The sequence below is a fragment of the Mus caroli genome, chromosome 11, assembly GCF_900094665.2.
Source record: "Mus caroli chromosome 11, CAROLI_EIJ_v1.1, whole genome shotgun sequence".
Taxonomy (NCBI): Eukaryota; Metazoa; Chordata; class Mammalia; order Rodentia; family Muridae; genus Mus; species Mus caroli.
The window spans coordinates 98,763,997-98,781,711 of record NC_034580.1 but is presented as its reverse complement, the minus strand read 5'-3'; the positions used below and the strand labels follow the sequence as shown (position 1 = coordinate 98,781,711).

Below are 17,715 nucleotides of genomic sequence, written 5' to 3'. Positions count from 1 at the left end.
TATATATATATATTTTTTTTTTTTAAGTTATAGATGTAGGTTAACACACAGTGGGAATCCTAGCATTTGGGAAGTAGAGGCAGGAGAGTCAAGGCTAGCCAGGGCTACACAGTGACATAGTAAGACTCTGTCTCAATCTACCCTCACCCCTACCCCTTCAAAGTCATTGTATGTTATTTCATTATAGAGGGTTATAACAAGTTATATAAGATTTCTTATAGCAAATATTCTGTATTTAGGAATAATTACAAATGTATTACCCACCATAAGATGGTATTTTAGAGTTTTTTCTTGTTGAAGAGTAGCTTTTTGAGAGACTGTGTAGACCAAATGTCCTTGACTAAACAGTGACTATCCTGCCCCTGCCTCGAGTGTGCCACTGGGCCCAGTGGTATTCATGGTAAAGATTGCTCCGAGAGGTATACAAGCTGACAGTTGCCATTGCTGTATGATGTGAGAACTTCCACAATCCTAGTTAATATTGGAAATGTTTATTTTCCAAGCCTGAACATGATTTAGAATTCTTGATTGATGGAAGCTTAGGCTGTTTTAGACATGGATACCAGTACTGTCCTTTCTGAATGCAGACAGTGCCACTTAAGAGGCAGTGTGGATGAATGTGCAATCCCACACTTTTCCAGCTGGTTCCTGAATGTTCTTGAATTCAAGCAGAATGGCTCCTTGCCAGTGTAAATTGGCACTTCAGCCCACAATGGTGTGTTTTATTTCCTTGTTGGTTTATAGAGCCAACATTTCAGATGCCTCTCTTTTCAGGAGGTTTTATAATTTGATTCATAATAAATTATATTTTGTGTTTCTCAAATGTTGTTCATAGCCAGGAACACTTTTGAAAACAAGTTGTTTTTATGTTTATGCCACATAGATTACTGTTTGCCAGTTAGCTGCCATAATTCTTTTTTTTTAGAAATTGTCACCAGCTAGTTATTAGGCATCTATTATCACTGATGTGCAATTAACTTCCACTTAAAACGCTCCAGTTAAACAAAACTTCATTGTAAATCCTGTAATTGATTCCTTGTCTACACAATAAAGCATAGTCATTCAGGGATGTGAGTCACCGGCTTGACTCTTAGTGGATTGCTCAGCTCTTGTTATGGGATGCCCAGATAGTTGGTCCATACATAACTACAGGATCATGGCAAGCCCGTCTTGAATTTTTTTTTTTAATTGTAGTGTTTTCTGGAATGACTGTTTGGGAAATATTGCTATGAAAATTTTACATCTTGTTATTGTTAATGTCACAGCTGTTACATCACTTCCTTCCTGACCCCAGTGTGCTTAATTTTATGTAATTTTTTGGTTTTATGAATTTTATTATGCCAAAGTTAATATTAAGCAATGGGAACCTTAGGAATCAGTTAGTTTGATATGTCTCCGTTTATGTTCAATTATTTCCAATTAAAATGTGGGAAGGGGCTGGATAGCATGTTCTGCTCTTGCAGAGGGGGCTCAGCTCAGTTCTCAGCCACCTGTGGTGCTCCAGGGGCATTTGAGACTCCTCTGGCCTTAGTGAGTAGCAAAAAAGACCTGATTCCTGAAGCACGGGGCTCACATTCTGAAATCACGATCCTTGGCTTCTAGTCTATTCTGCTCAATTTCACAAAATTTGGGATTAAGAGTCAATCACTTAGTTCATCTTAGTTTATCTTAGATTTTGTTTTTATTTAAAAAGGAAATTAGAGTTTTAAGGTATTGACCGCCAGGCTAAGGGTGTGGCACCAAGTTGGCCCAGCTCTCACATAGCATCCACCAAGCCCTTGGGTTCGGTACCCAGTGATGCATAAAACTCTTGGCTGACATTAGTTCTAATACTTGGGAGGTAGAGATGGGGAGATAGCTGTACATTGAGTCTCCGGTCTAGCCTGGAATACATTTGACCCTGTCTTTAAAAAAAGAAAGAATCAAAGACAGATATGGTCAGGGAGAAGGGGAAAAATGAACTTAATAGAACAAAGGAAATTGATAAGAGTTTGGATTTTTTTTTTTAAGTATTTTTAGGGAGCTGGAGAGATGGCTGAGCGGGTAAGAGCACTGACTGCTCTTCTGAAGGTCCTAAGTTCAAATCCCAGCAACCACATGGTGGCTCACAACCATCCGTAATGAGATCTGATGCCCTCTTCTGGGGTGTCTGAAGACATCTAAAGTGTACTTACATATAATAAATAAATAATTAAATAAATCTTTTTTAAAAGTATTTTTATTGTTTGTTTTTTCTTTTTAAACAGTTTCACTGTGTCTCTTGCTGATTTTGAGCTCAGAGAGCCCTCTGTGTTTGCTTCCTCAGTGCTGGGATTGAAGGTGCACACCACAGTCATCCCAAGAAAGGTGCTTCTATAAATGGAATTGTGTGCTGTACCCACCTTCAGCCTCCTTCTTATGACCTAGTGTTCTGCCCTCTGAGTCCCTCCACTCAGTGAGTCTACTGTGCTTTGTGTGTTCCTCCTTGCTCTAGGAACCCTCGAGTTAGCTTGGATAATTACAGGTCTTGTGTAGCCTTCCTCCTCTCAGGCGTCTCTGTCGTGTATTGTCTATTATTTAAGGAGTGAATAACTACTGTTTTACAGATTTTTCCCCCTAGTGTTAATTAAGATATACAGAAATACATAGAATCCTGTTATATCCCAAGTTTGCCTTGAACTAATGATGTCTTGCTTTAGCAGCCTGAGTGCTGTAATTATAAACTTTGCTACCATAGCTAAGCTGTCTGGCTTTTTAAAAAGATTTATTCTATCTGTAATTCTGTGTGTATGCGTGTATCTCTGGGTGGGTTGTACATGTGAGTGCGAGATCTGGAGCTGGGGTTATCTGATGTGGATATTGGAAGTTGGATTCTGGACCTCTACAAGAACAGGGTATACTGTTAACTGCTGCTAACTGCTGAACTATCTTGGGTTCATCTGGCTTTTACTTTATATTAAAGTTAAATTTCAATTTACTTAATTTGTGTGTATAGGTGTTTTGACTCCATGTATGTCTGTGTACCACATACATGTCTTACGCCTGCAGTGGTCAGAAGAAGGCATCAGATCTTCTAGAACCAGAATAACAGGTGATTATGAGCCATTGTGTGACTGTTTGGAATTGAATTCCAGTTCTCTGGAATAGCACCTAGTGCAAGAATAAAAAGAAAAGAAAAGAAAAGAAAAGAAAAGAAAAGAAAAGAAAAGAAAAGAAAAAACATTGTACAATAGTTACTGCTCATCCCAAGGTTCCCTTGTACTGTTTTCGGGAAAGGATTCTTTTTATTCTGGGGGTGGAAGGAGGAGCTAAGCAAGTTGTAGGCTAGCTAAGGCCAACACAAGAGATGCTGAAAATCCAAGAAAACTAACGAGCTAACTAAATAAATAGAGGTGGCTAATCACATTTCTATTGTTGACTTTTTTCCCTCAAAAGAATTTGAGAGCCAAATGACTTTAAAGAGCCATAGCCAAAATGAAACATCTCCAGGGAACCAAACAAATGGGTGTCTGAAAAACGTGAACAAAGATGAGAACCTGAAACTTGAAAGTAAAATGCTTAACTTGTAGCCTGACGCTAGGTTCTGTACACCATTCTGTTTTCTGCTTAAGCCACAAATGCCACTGCCTTGGAGAAGACGCCCCCCCCCTTTCTCTCTCTCTCTCTCTGATGTGTTCTCCCCCCCTTTTTTTATTTGGTTTTTCGAGACAGGGTTTCTCTGTATAGCCCTGGCTGTCCTGGAACTCACTCTGTAGACCAGGCTGATCTTGAACTCAGAAATCCACCTGCCTCTGCTTCCCGAGTGCTGGGATTAAAGGTTGCGCCACCACCTCTCTCTCTCTCTCTGTTGTTGTTTGTTTTGTTTTATTTTTTTGAAGATAGTGAGGTAGGGTCTCCCTGTGTAGCCCTGGCTGTCCTAGAACTGGCCCTGTAGACCACAAAGGCCTTGAACTCACAGAGATCTGCCTACCCCTGCCTCCTGAATACTGGGATTAAAGGCATGTCCTACCACTGCCAGGCTTACTTACTCTCTTTTTGAGACAAACTGATGAAATGGGAATCAAGAAGAGAAGTATAAAAGATTGTAATAGGGGCTGGTGAGATGGCTCAGCAGGTAAGAGCACCCAAGTGCTCTTCCAAAGGTCCTGAGTTCAAATCCCAGCAACCACACGGTGCCTCACAACCATCCATAAGGAGATCTGACGCCCTCTTCTGGAGTGTCTGAAGACAGCTACAGTGTACTTACATATAATAAATAAATAAATAAATAAATAAATAAATCTTAAAAAAAAGATTGTAACAAAGGGTATGAAGCAGGTACTAGAGAGATTTGTCTGTTTATTTGTTTATTAGTGTAGTTAGCACTTAAAATGTATTTTTCCTGGTCTGAGATGCTGAGGTAAGGGTCTGGCGTTCATCTTTTAGGGGCACCCAGTTAAGTTGAGGTGTCAAGATAAAAGGTTGAGTCACTCATAGCAATCATGGTAATATATTTGATTTGCCTTCAGTTCGGACACAGCCCTCAGAGCTTGTATGAACAGTCTGTATATCTCCCCTTCAACAGTTGTCTCAGCCTTGCTGTTCCCAAACTGTGAATGTACTAATTTCTCAATGTCCAGACATTACCCTAGTTAGCAATTCTGTCCCTACTGGTTGCAAGGAGCCTTGAAGAATTTTTATTTTGTCTTTAAGCTTTAGGTTGATTTATTCTACATTTAGGATCTTAAACTCTGAAATTTCCTATTCTTAGCAAGTGTTTTGTTTTGCTTTTAAGGGAGGCCAGTGTCTTTTTTTCTTATTTATTTATTATTTAATTGTATGTATATTAATGTTATGCCTGCATGTACATCTGTGCATCACTTGCATGGTGTACAACTTGCATGCCTGGTGCACAAGGAGGTAGAAGTTTTCAGAGCCCTATAACTGTAGTTACAGATGGTTGTGAACTACCATGTGGGTAGTGGAGACTGAACCTGGGTCCTCTGCAAGAATAGCAAGCGTTCTTAACCTCTGAGCCATCTCTTCAGCCCTGAGAGTTTATCTTTTATAGATCAGATAGATCCCAAGGACTGGGGTGAAGTCCTTTCTACATGAAACCTGTATGTGGTCCCTCTTGTGCTGGGGATGTGAGTGATGCTGGGAACCCAGCCAGGCCCTTTAGCGCGCTAAGTGAACACTACTCCTGAGCTACACCTCAGCTGTAATAGCACAGGTCATCACTAGTAAGTGCCAAACTGTAGTGCAGGACTGGCTGGCTTTAGGATACTCAGTCATTAGATGATCTTGGACAACTTGCACACATTGTCCAATTTTCACTCTGGAGTTTATGGAGACCCAGGAATAGACTACCTGAGATTGTCCAGACATGTGCTTTATACTTAATTTTGAAAAACCCTATGAACTCTGTTTAACAGAAGAATGCACCAAGATTTTGCTTGTTTCTAATAGTACATAACAGAAAAATGTTACGAATTTTGGGTCTAATGTAACTCACTGGTAGACTACTAGTAGTATGAGAACAAGGTAGATTTATATCTTAAGTTACTTGGAAAACAGACTAAAAATAGCATATTTGGTTTCTGGTTCAATAATTGAGATATAAGCAAACATGATTCTTTTTTCAGTATGTATGTGGGTGTGTGAATTGTTTTGACTTATGGGCCACCATGAACTTTAGTTGTATTCTTTTTTTTTTAAAAATTAGTTGTTGTTCTGCTAGTCCTTTGGAAGCCCGTGGAAGTTCTTTAGAAAGATTACCCATAACCCATTTTATGAGATGTTAGAATTAGTTAATAAGCACATCATTTCTATAGAAAGAGACAGAGTAAAATGAAGAAACAGGCTGCTTTTAAAAATCAGGTTTATATAGCAGGCCAGTGGTGGCACATGTCTTTAATCCCAGCACTCATGAAGCAGAGGCAAATGGATCTCTGATTCTGAAGCTATCTTGGTCTGTGGGCACTAGTTCCAGGACAGCCAGGGCTATTTAGAGAAACCAGGTTTTGAAAAACCCAAACCAAAACCAAAAATGAGGTTTATAATATAGGCAAGGTGGCCACGCCTTTAATCCCTGCACTTAGGAGACAGAGGCAAGCAGATCTCTCTGAACTGGAGGAGAGCCAGGGCTACAACAGAGAAACCTTGTTTCCAAAAACAGAAAATTGGCTCATTTAGCACAGAGTTATGGACTTCAAGGACATGGTGCTAGTTTCTGGTTGGTTCTGGTGAGCACCTGGTTTTGAGGTAGCACAGCAGCAGGAGATTGTGACAGCAGGTCATCTCACCAGACAGGAAGTAGGAGAGACTCAGGGCTCAGGACCAGACTGTTAAAACTCCTTCTCCCCAGAAATGAGTGCAAGAGACCACCATTCCTTTCTGAGGCCAGCACCTATAGAGCTTCCACTTGGCCATTCTAAGACTCCACCGTGTGAAGTTTAGGGAGGAGACACAGTCAAACCATATACATTCAAACATATATATCTATTTTTAAGGTTCTCTGTAAGATAATGCCTTTTAAAAATAGATTTATTTTATGTATACGAGTGCACTATCTGTGTGTACACCTACATGCCAAAAGAGGGCATCAAATTCCATTATAGATGGTTGTGAGCCACCATGTTGTTGCTGGGAATTGAACTTACAACCTCTAGAAGATCAGCCAGTGCTCTTAACAGATGAGCCATCTCTCCAGCCCTGATAATGCCATTTTTTATTGTAGAAAGGTATTTATTTTTTTTTTTAAATTTAAATTTCTTTTATATGTATGAATGTTTTGCCTGCATGTATACTTGTGTATCATATGTGTACCTGGTGTCCCCAGAGGTCTTGGATCCCCTGGAATTGGAGGTAGTTGTGAGCCACCATGTGGGTGCTGGAAACCAAAGCTGTGTCCTATATAAGAGCAGCCAGTAGAGGCTATGGCTCCAGCCTCTAGATTTATTAATTTTATTTATGAGTGTTCAGCTGTATATATGTGAGCCATGTGTAGACCTGGTGCCTGAGAAGGTCAGAAGAAGACATTGGGTCCACCAGAACTGGAGTTACAGGTGGTTGTGTGTGTAACTACATGGGTTCTGGGAGCTGAACCTGGGTACTTTACAAGAGCAGCAATTATTCCTACACCCTGAGCCATTTCACCAAGCCAGTTAAAGCCATCTTATACTTGGGGGTTCACAGGATAAAGAGGAAGCAATGGAAAGCCAAAGCACTTTAAGGGGTTTTGGTTGTGAGGTGTGTGTTGGTTTATTTTAAAGTTTGTGTATGGATGCTGTGTATGTATGTATATGCATGTATGTGTTCCATGTGTGCACTCTGTGCTATGTGACCATGTAGGCCAGAAGAGGACATGAGGTCGCCTGGAAACTGGAGCTTTACAGAGGCTGTATCGGCATGTCGGAGCTGTTGTCCTATGGAGATGTTCTTTTAGCCATCTCTACAGAGCACTCCTGTGGTAGTTTTGTCTCACATTGTTGGTGAATCTCACCTCTACAGATTAAGAAAAAAGATGAAATAATTTGTGTGCATTTTATATATATGACCAAAAACCAAGATTCTCTTCTCTCAGGCATTTTGTGGTCAAGAGCATAGACTTCAGGATGTAAATACATGATGCTGTGGTCCTATAAAAAGCCCAAGTAAGGCTCAAATGTTTCAGCACTCTCTCCTTTTCTCTCACTGTCCTTTCCAGGGTCTCATGCATCCCAGGCTGGCCTTGAACTTAAACATACCCCTGATTCTCCTGCCTCCATATCCCACATGCTAAGTTAAATGTAATGTGACATCATGCCCCATTTGTTTGGTGTGGGGATCCGATCAGGGCTTTGTGTGTGCTGGGCCAGCACTCTACCGTCCGTGCTACAACCTCCACCCTGTGCCTGGCTCAGCATTTCTAAGGTTTCAGTTTTAAGTAGTGCACAAGACTCAATTCTGGGTGTGTTAAAATGGCTGTTTTATATCTTATGATTTCTTCCACCAAAAAGTTGGGTTAAAACTGATGAGAAATATTTTCATAGCTATAAACCCTCAAGGCTGCAGAGATGGCTCGTGTGGGTTAGAGCCCTTGCTGCAGACATGTGAAGATACAAGTACCCGTGTAAACAGCTGGACGTCGGAGGCTGGAGAGTCGGTCAGCAGCTAACAATGTGTGTTAGTCTTACAGGGGACCCGAGGTAGCCTCCCAGACTCCTGTCACACTACTCTTAAGGAGGTGGAACTGCTTTTGGCTTTCATAGGTACTCACACATGTGGATTCTAACTTGTGTATTCAATGACAGAAGAAGTGATGGGCCCAGTTAACTCAAAGTCCTACGGTAATAGCTGATTTTGGTGAAATTCCCTTAAAAAAACAAAACAAAACAAAAAACCCAAAACCCCAAATGGTTTATTGAGTGAGCTGCAAGAAGGCAGGCAGCAGGCTGGCTCATAACTGTAATGCCACCTGCCTGTTTTGTTCTTTGAGGGTTTTCCTGTATAGCACAGGCTGGTCCTCCTCCTCCGCCCCCTTTCTTTTTCTGGCATGGTCTCTATGTAGCCTGGCTTGGAACTTACTATGTTGACCAGGCTGTCCTTGGTCAGAGACCTGCCTGCTTCTGCCTCCTGAGTGCTAGGTTTAAAGGCATGCCTAGTCCTGGTTCTGAAGTCTTTTTTTTTTTTTTCTTTTAAACATGTATGAGTGTTTTCCCTGCTTGTATGTCTCCATACAGCCTATACACCTGGTGCCAGGGAAGGCCAGAAGAGGACATTGATTCCCCTGGAACTGGAGTTACAGATGGTTGTGAGACGCTATATGGATACTGCAAATTAAACCCAAGTCCTCATAAAAGCAACAGCACCTGCTCTAAACCACTGCACCAGCTCTCCAGCCCCTCGTCCTGACCTCCTGATCACCCTGCTTCCTGATCACCCTGCCTTGTCACCTACTAGTTTAGCGTCATGTCTCAGCTTTTCACATGTAAATTTCGACATATGCTGTGTCTATGACTCTTTTCCCTATTGTTTCATTACTTATTGTTTGGAAACTCTCCCCCCACCCCCACCCCTACCCCCATAGTAAAACAGCAACAAAATCCTAAGTCACTGTTAAATTACCACGAATATTCAGGGGTTCTTTTTGTTTTTGAGATAGAGTCTGTATTATATTACATAAACTAGCTGACCTCAAACTCTGGGAGCTCTGCCTGCATCTGCCTCTGGAGTGCTGGGATTAGAGGTCCTGTCTCGGGAATTGTTTTAAGTTTATTTGTTAAATGATTGTAGTGAAGAGAGTTGGTGTCTTGTGGATGACATGGCCTTAGCTCTTCAGAGGTTAATAATGGACACTGATTTCTCCTTCATCGGTCTGTTTTGTTGTCTTGAGACAAGAGTCTCGCTTTGTAGCCGGCCATCCTGGAACTCTCTGGAGACCAGTCTGGCCTCAAATTCACTTTTTATGTTTTGAGTACAGGTGTTTTCTTTCTCTGACTTTGTGAGGCATTGGCTCTGTAAATCACCTCCTGTGGAGGTGGTGTCCCAGTGCCTGAGCCAGCTGTTGGGTGTTGGAGCTGAACAGCTTGCTCCTCTGGGCTGCTCACCCCTAGTGAGAAGTATTGGCTGTGGTGGAGGCGGGACCTTGGCGCCTGCTTACCCCAGTGCTGCTGCTTGTGCTTTCTGCTGGCAGCTACAAAGTCCACTGGTGGCTTGGTTGGTTGATTTTTGAGTCAGGGCCTCACTTTTAACCCTGGCTGACCTGGGACTCTAAGACATCTGCCTGCCTCTGCCTTGCTCTTCCACATGCTGGTGTTAAAGCTATATTCCACCCTGTCCAGTGGTTCTGAATTTTCACTAATGACTCGTTTCCCTATTAGGTTTTCTTTTAATTTTAAGTTATTTATTTTGTCTGGCTGTATGTATGTGTACTATATGCGGAGCAGAGGCACAAAGTTGGTATCAGATCCCCTGGAACTAGAGTTAACCGAGAGCTGTGAGCCTCTGAGTGGATGCTGGGAACAGATCCCAGGTCCCCTGGAAGAGCAGACAGTGCTCTTAACTGCTGAGACATCTGTCCAGCCCCTATCAGGTTTTCGTAGAGCCTGATGATTTAAAAACATTGAGGTCACTGTTAATTTATCTTGTCACTTGTTTTGGGAGGAGAGAAGAGGGTATTCACAGTCAAGCCTGTTTCCATCTCATTCTGAGTGAATCCCATAGAACACAGAAAACTTGTTTCTTCCTGAAAGTGACATGTTAGTGACTCATTGTTTTCTGTGGGAGGAAGTTTATGACCAGATCTTTTCTTTTTCTCTTCCAGAGAGAATTTGGGAAAGTAACAAACAAAGTGCAGAATCTGAAAGAAGGTTTTGGGTAGCAGGAGTTCTGGTTAACAGGTAAGTGTTGGAACTTACCCGGTGGTGGTGATTTACCATAGTCGCAGTGCAGCGGGAGAGGGAGAAGTTGGAAACCTACATGTGCTTTGTGTCAGATGCTTCAGTAGGGTTTAACCTGGGACCTGGATTCTAGGCATAGGTCTAAGAATCTTGGAATAAAATTATCCTTTAAATGCTGTTTTTAAAGGTGGGTATGGTAGCAATACCCATCTTTAAATTATACCACATATAATTTCAGCATTTCAAGGCTAAGGTAGGAAGACTTGAGTTCCAAGGTCAGTCTAGGCAACAATTGATCCACTGTCTGAAAAACAAAATACAAAACCGAGCAAGGCATTTGCACACCTTTAGTCCCAGCACGCTGGAGGCAGAGCTCTGAGTTCCGGGCTAGCCTCTGTACATAGCAAGTCTCAGGAAAGACACAAGTACATAGTGAGACCTTCTCTCTAAAAACAAACAGGGCTGGAGAGATGGCTCAGTGGTTAAGAGCACCAACTACTCTTCCAGAGGTCCTGAGTTCAAATCCCAGCAACCAACCACATGGTGGCTCACAACCATCTGTAATGAGATCTGACACCCTCTTCTGGTGGGTCTGAAGACAGCTACAGTGTACTTAGATATAATAATAAATAGATCTTAAAAACAAACAAACAAAAAGCTGTTTTTAGTGAGTCTGCCTACTGGTTGGGTTTGTTGCTTTCATAGATCAGTTAAGCAAATGTCGACACAGGATTTCCCCGTGTAGGGAAAAGTATTTGTTGTAAGAAAATCGATTGTGGACTTAAGCAAAACCAGGGCCTGTTCTGCTCTGTGGTCTAGCGGGAGAGTGGGCGCCCGTGGTTCCTTTCTCTTTAGTGCTTATCATTGGTTGTAGCCGCACTGTTCATGAATTACTTTTGAAAAAAAAAAACTTGGGAGAGGGACTCACTATGTATCTCTGGCTGTCCTGGAGCTAACCTTTTATACCAGGCTGGCATTGAACTCAGAGGTTCCTTTGTCTCTGTTTCCAAGTGTTGGGATTAAAGGCATGTGTCACCACTCTTGGCTTCCTTAATTACTTTAATGCTTTGTTACCTGCTTTAAAACTTAAGCTTTCTGGTAAACTGCCTCTTCATAATAGAGTCCAGTCCAAGGGCCCCTTTTATGATGCTACGCTCTATGACTGGACCAGAAAGCTACCCCAATGTCTGCATGTCCCAGAACACACTAATGTATGTAAAAAACACAGTGTTTTGCATCTGAGAAATAATATCAATGAAGCAGGAGAGCAAACAAGACCTTGTATGTGCAGACAGGTCGTAGGGTGCTGTCTCACCCAAAGCTATAAGGTGCAGTGAGATTCTAATATCTGCTCTACTGTGAGTCTTGAAGTGGGACATCTCAGGTTACAGTGTTCCTAGAGATAGTGTGAATTTACATTGTTAGGGTTGGATTATTTGTTGGGACTAGGCACCAAAAATAGAAAACTATTTTTAGCATTTGTTGATTTCCCCTGCTTGGTACTTTCCACCTACCAGGGCAAACCAATTCCACCACCATGAGTTGGAGCTTCCTGACTCGCCTGCTAGAGGAGATCCACAACCATTCGACATTTGTAGGGAAGATCTGGCTCACTGTGCTGATTGTCTTTCGAATTGTCCTAACTGCTGTAGGAGGAGAGTCCATCTACTATGATGAGCAAAGCAAATTTGTGTGCAACACAGAGCAGCCAGGCTGTGAGAATGTCTGCTATGATGCCTTTGCCCCACTTTCCCACGTGCGCTTCTGGGTATTCCAGATCATCCTGGTTGCAACTCCCTCTGTGATGTACCTGGGATATGCTATTCATAAGATTGCCAAAATGGAGCATGGTGAGGCAGACAAGAAGGCAGCTCGGAGCAAACCCTATGCCATGCGTTGGAAACAGCATCGGGCTCTGGAAGAAACGGAAGAGGACCATGAAGAGGATCCTATGATGTATCCAGAGATGGAGTTAGAAAGCGAAAAAGAAAATAAAGAGCAGAGCCAACCAAAACCTAAGCATGATGGCCGACGACGAATTCGAGAGGATGGGCTCATGAAAATCTATGTGTTGCAGCTGCTGGCCAGGACTGTGTTTGAGGTGGGCTTTCTAATAGGGCAGTATTTCCTGTATGGCTTCCAAGTCCACCCATTTTATGTGTGCAGCAGACTTCCTTGCCCTCATAAGATAGACTGCTTTATTTCTAGACCCACTGAAAAGACCATCTTCCTTCTGATAATGTATGGTGTCACAGGCCTCTGCCTATTGCTTAACATTTGGGAGATGCTTCACTTAGGTTTTGGGACAATTCGAGACTCACTAAACAGTAAAAGGAGGGAACTTGATGATCCGGGTGCTTATAATTATCCTTTCACTTGGAATACACCATCTGCTCCCCCTGGCTATAACATCGCTGTCAAACCAGATCAAATCCAGTACACTGAGTTGTCCAATGCTAAGATTGCCTACAAGCAAAACAAAGCCAATATTGCCCAGGAACAGCAGTACGGCAGCCATGAGGAACACCTCCCGGCTGATCTGGAGACTCTGCAGCGGGAGATCAGAATGGCTCAGGAACGCTTGGATCTAGCAATCCAGGCCTACCATCACCAAAACAACCCCCATGGTCCTCGGGAAAAGAAGGCCAAAGTGGGGTCCAAATCTGGGTCCAACAAAAGCAGCATTAGTAGCAAATCGGGGGATGGGAAGACCTCCGTCTGGATTTAATCTCGGTTGGGCTTCAAACTTGGGGTTTCATAGTTTATGGTAAGCAGCAACTTGCTGAATAATGACTTCCATTGAGTAAACATTTGGCTCTGGCTATCTTCAGGGATGCTGTTGGCTCACGATCCAAACTCCGGGGACTCTGAAGGTGGACCTGGGATGAGTCGGGAGAGGGAGACACAGTGTTCCCAGGCACGTGTTCTCAGCAGTAATGCAGTTGCAGAGCTTTCCGTTTGTGTCTTCCAGACCTAGAGAAGAGCTGATATATTTAAATCACTCTTGTTGGACAGTTTTGTATGTACAGTATTATGGTACAGTTTTTTAGTATGGTAACTTTTTTTTTGTATTTGTACATTGGACTGCTGTAGTTACACTTTTTTATATTAAAGGAAAAAAATCCTTGTAAATAATGTCTGTTAAAGGGTAATGTTATTACTTTGTTTAGCAAATATTATCTTGTGATTGGAATTTTGGTAGATGGTACACTTAATAAAAGTGCCTCTCGTGTTTCAGGAAAGATTTAAGATCTATCTATAGGGAAATTGAGGGAGAAATACCAGTCTTCCAAGTGTTTGGAAGATCCCTGTTAGAAAGAGGTTGAGATCTTTCTTCTGTCTGAGAGATCTTGAAATCTCCTTCCTGTTACCAGAATTGTGGCCGTTCTTGGAAAATGTTTCCAAAGGAAGTCAGTGATTTACTGCTGCTGTGTGCTTTGATGGAGTATCTATGACTTGAAAGACTGATACACAAAGATGCCCCGCCCCAGTCAGATAGCAGTGTGTTGCACTGACAGGTCTGACAGTGCTGAGGGCTAAGCGAAGGCATGCCCAACACCTGGAGAAGGAGCCACAGGGAGTTAAGTTGTGAAGCTGTTCCACTTGCCCTGAAATCCCTGACCAGGAACCTGACTCTGGTTTCTGAAAAAGCTGGTCATGAATATTTTCTATATTTGTTAACACTAGAAATACAAACAGATTAGAATACTCAAAGTTACTTGTACTGAAAATGGCAAAAAGTCTCAATCCAGATGCTTTGTTTTAACAGTATGCTGTAAAGTGGGTCTGAGTTGTCCATGTCTGCCAGTGTGGATTTCTATCTAAATGGCCAGTCATTGAGATGAGTTCAGTATTTATTCCCTTTTAGCATATGTAGTTGTTAATGGCAAGGGTTGGTGTTCATAAAACTAATAATTTACAGTGTTTTCTTTCCATCTTTAACCTTACATCACATTGGAAAGCTTTCTCTTCCCATCAAACTCATGTTTGTCTGGAGGTGCTGAGTCTCTTGGTACCATGAACAGAGCTTTAGGTCCAGCAGCAAGCATTTTGTGTGGGTGTCTTGCTCTTTCTAATAGAAAGCTGTTGCAAGACACCTCTCATTTTGAAATTCTGAAAGTATTATGTTTTGTTTCTTAAATCTGAAGTACTACTAAGCAGTAATGGTGCACACCTTTAATCCCAGAACTCAGGAGGCAGAGGCAGGTGGATTTCTGAGTTTGAGGACAGCCAGGGCTACACAGAGAGACCCTGCATTGAAAACAAACAATCTGAAATGCCTGTTCTCTGTCACTCACAGCCTGGGACGGACCCAGTGTGTATCCGTTTGCCTTTGCTGCTGCCCTTCTCTTCCCCCAAACCTACCTTATCATCTAGGCATTTATTTATTTACATTTGCTTTTTAAAAGATCTTTAAACTTCAGCCTAGGGAAGATCCTCATCGTCCCTAACCTTTTTAGCAGGTGGAGTTAAAGGGAACTTTTCAAAAAAGAGTATATTTTTATATATCGTGAGTAATTGATAGACAATAGGGAAATGCCTATAATTCTAATAAGACAGGCATGATTTTAACCACCTAAGTCTAGCTAAGATAAGCCCCAGTTCTTGTATTACTAGCTCATTCAGCAGACTTCTACTAAACTGAAAGACAGAAAAAGCACACACACTCTCAGCCATCTCCCAGAGCCTAGGGGAGAACAGAGTGGCCTGCCAGCAGAGTGGTTGGGAATTGGGGTAAAAAGGAAGGGCTGAAGCAGAAATGCCAGAAACCACCAGGCAAAGGCATTGGATGCCGGGAGCATCCATTGGTTTCTAACAGTGCCCCCAGTGCTGCTGCTTGACCCAGAATGATGAGAATGTTATTTTTTTTGGTCTAGCTAATTCTTCAGCTTCTCGAAGTGTACAGAAAGTTATTCTAGGTCACCTCCTTATGTTCATACACAGTAAAGTATATTTTACCCTCTTGCTAAAGATTTAATCATGACAAGGATTCCCCAACTCCTCATGCCTCCTTAGCATATTTCTTCCAGATTTTGAGCATAGACTTTTTGCAGAATACAGCATTTACTCCTTATGGTGTTCTGTGGACCTACATTAAGAAAAATGATCCAGCCGGACGTGGTGGCGCACGCCTTTAATCCCAGCACTTGGGAGGCGGAGGCAGGCAGATTTCTGAGTTCGAGGCCAGCCTGGTCTACAAAGTGAGTGCCAGGACAGCCAGGGCTACACAGAGAAACCCTGTCTCGAAAAACAAACAACAAAAAAAAAAAGAAAGAAAAATGATCCATGGGACTGGAGAGATGGCTCAGCGGTTAAGATCCCTGACTGCCCTTCCGGAGGTCCTGAGTTCAAATCCCAGCAACCACATGGTGGCTCACAACCACCTGTAATGAGATCTGACACCCTCTTCTGGTGTGTCTGAAGACAGCTACAGTGTACTTAAATACAATAATAAATCTTTAAAAAAAAAAAAGAAAGAAAGAAAAATGATCCTGGGGCTGGAAAGAAGGGTCAGCAGTTAAGATCACTGGCTGGTCTTCCAGAAGATGGGTTCAAATCCCAGTACCACATGGCAGCTAACAACTGGCTGTAACTTCCATTCGAGGGGAATCTTTTGGCCTCTGCAGACACTGCACATGTGGTGCACAGGTGTGCATGTAGGCATAATACCTGTACACATAAAATAATAAACCTTTACAAAGAAATGATTTAAAAAGAAGTCACGCTCAATAAAATAAGATGACTCTGTCAATGTCTGGTTTTAGCTGTTCAGATCCTACACAGAATCTGTTAATATGTCTTTATCAAATCGCAATTGAGTGCTCGGGCCTTGAAGAGCTAGCATCAAGGTAGACGTCCTCATGAGCTTGGTCTCCCTATCTGCTGCAGCATTGAGTCAGATTGGTTCTCAGAAGAGATACAGAAAAAAGCAGGCTTTGCTGGGCAGTGGTAGCGCACACCTTTAATCCCAGCACTCGGGAGTCAAGAGGCAGGCAGATCTCTGAGTTCGAGGCCAGCCTGGTCTACAGAGTGAATTCCAGGACAGCCAGGACTACACAGAGAAAACCTGTCTTGAAACAAAAAAACAAACAAAAAACCCAAAAAAACCACCCAACTGTTGGGACTTGAGTTCCAGCTCAGAGGTGAAATATTTTTTTTGCCTGGCAGGCATGAGGTCCTGGATTCAGTCCTCAAGTTTGGAGAGCGGAAGCCCAAACCAAAATAACCATTATCAATTGGGTATGTCTGATTTTGAACCTTTAAAAGGATGGACAAACTAACTGGTGTTGAGTTGCTTAGGTTCTTGTCATGGGTGTCACATGGGTTTGGAAGACATAGTCATTCATACCAAGAGTGTATTTCAGTTAGGCAGACATCTGATTTACATGTCCAGTTTCTGTGTGTGCATGCTTTATGCTTCTGTCTTTTGAGAGATGGTCTACTTCTAAAAATAACATGTATGAATGCTGGTATATTTTAGACCAGCCAGCTTTCATTGTAAGACTATTATCTCCTTTAATGCCCGTTTATAAATCAAAGGTCTTTCCCAGCTATGAAAGAGAATTTTTTTCAATACACAACCGCTGGTTGTTTTGGTTTGAGTTTATGAGGCAAGCTCTCACATAGCCAAAGTTAGCCTCAGACTCACTGTGTTGTAGCCAGGGATGTCCTTGAACTCCTCATTCAGAGTGCTACAGTTATAAATGTGTATTGATTCTCCTCTCCTGGCTGGTCATTTTGATTGACAGGTTCCAGTATTAGGATAATTTCATCTCTGTACAATCATGTAATCTCTTGAAGTCTCATCACTTGAAAATAAAAACCTCTACACTTAGACAGTGTAGCTCGGAATGAAGTCCCACTTAGTCTCCATGTGACAGATGGTGATCATTCACAGATGCCATCCAATGTAAGAACCCCTGGGTGGAGTTCCATCTTTACCGTTCTCCCAAGCGGCACAGCATGGAGACTTAAAAAGGTTTCATGTACTGATGTCATAATGACAATGTTTAGTGGGTTTGATCCATGCACCCACCACTGTAAATCCAGGTTTACATGGCTTTCTAGGCTAAATTCTGCTTTTCAGGGTTGGCTTATTGGGTATTGGCTAATAATATATTCTTCCAAAATTGAAATACTTTTTTTTGAGTTTTTCGAGACAGGGTTTCTCTGTGTATTCCTGGCTGTCCTGGAACTCACTCTGTAGACCAGGCTGGCCTCGAACTCAGAAATCCACCCGCCTCTGCCTCCCAAGTGCTGGGATTAAAGGCATGTGCAACCACTGCCTGGCAAAATAATTTTTTTAAAAGACTTATTTATTTATTATAGGTAAGTACACTGTAGCTGTCTTCAGACACACCAGAAGAGGGCATCA

The 17,715-nt window shown here is 42.2% G+C and overlaps 1 protein-coding gene across 7 annotated transcripts in view; it reads left to right on the top strand.

Annotated features, from left to right (window-relative positions):
* Window positions 1–13,472, top strand: part of Gjc1 (gap junction protein gamma 1) — a 21,484-nt gene extending 8,012 nt beyond the window's left edge. For 4 of the 7 annotated variants that reach the window (XM_021177326.2, XM_021177325.1, XM_029483067.1 and 1 more), the window contains exons 2-3: window positions 10,265–10,340; window positions 11,858–13,472. In XM_021177326.2, the coding sequence (XP_021032985.1) occupies window positions 11,878–13,068 (1,191 nt within the window). In that variant the 5' untranslated portion in view covers window positions 10,265–10,340; window positions 11,858–11,877 and the 3' untranslated portion in view covers window positions 13,069–13,472. The other 3 variants (XM_029483071.1, XM_029483070.1, XM_029483068.1) reach the window with 3 other exon arrangements.
* Window positions 13,473–17,715: the final 4,243 nt, after the last annotated feature.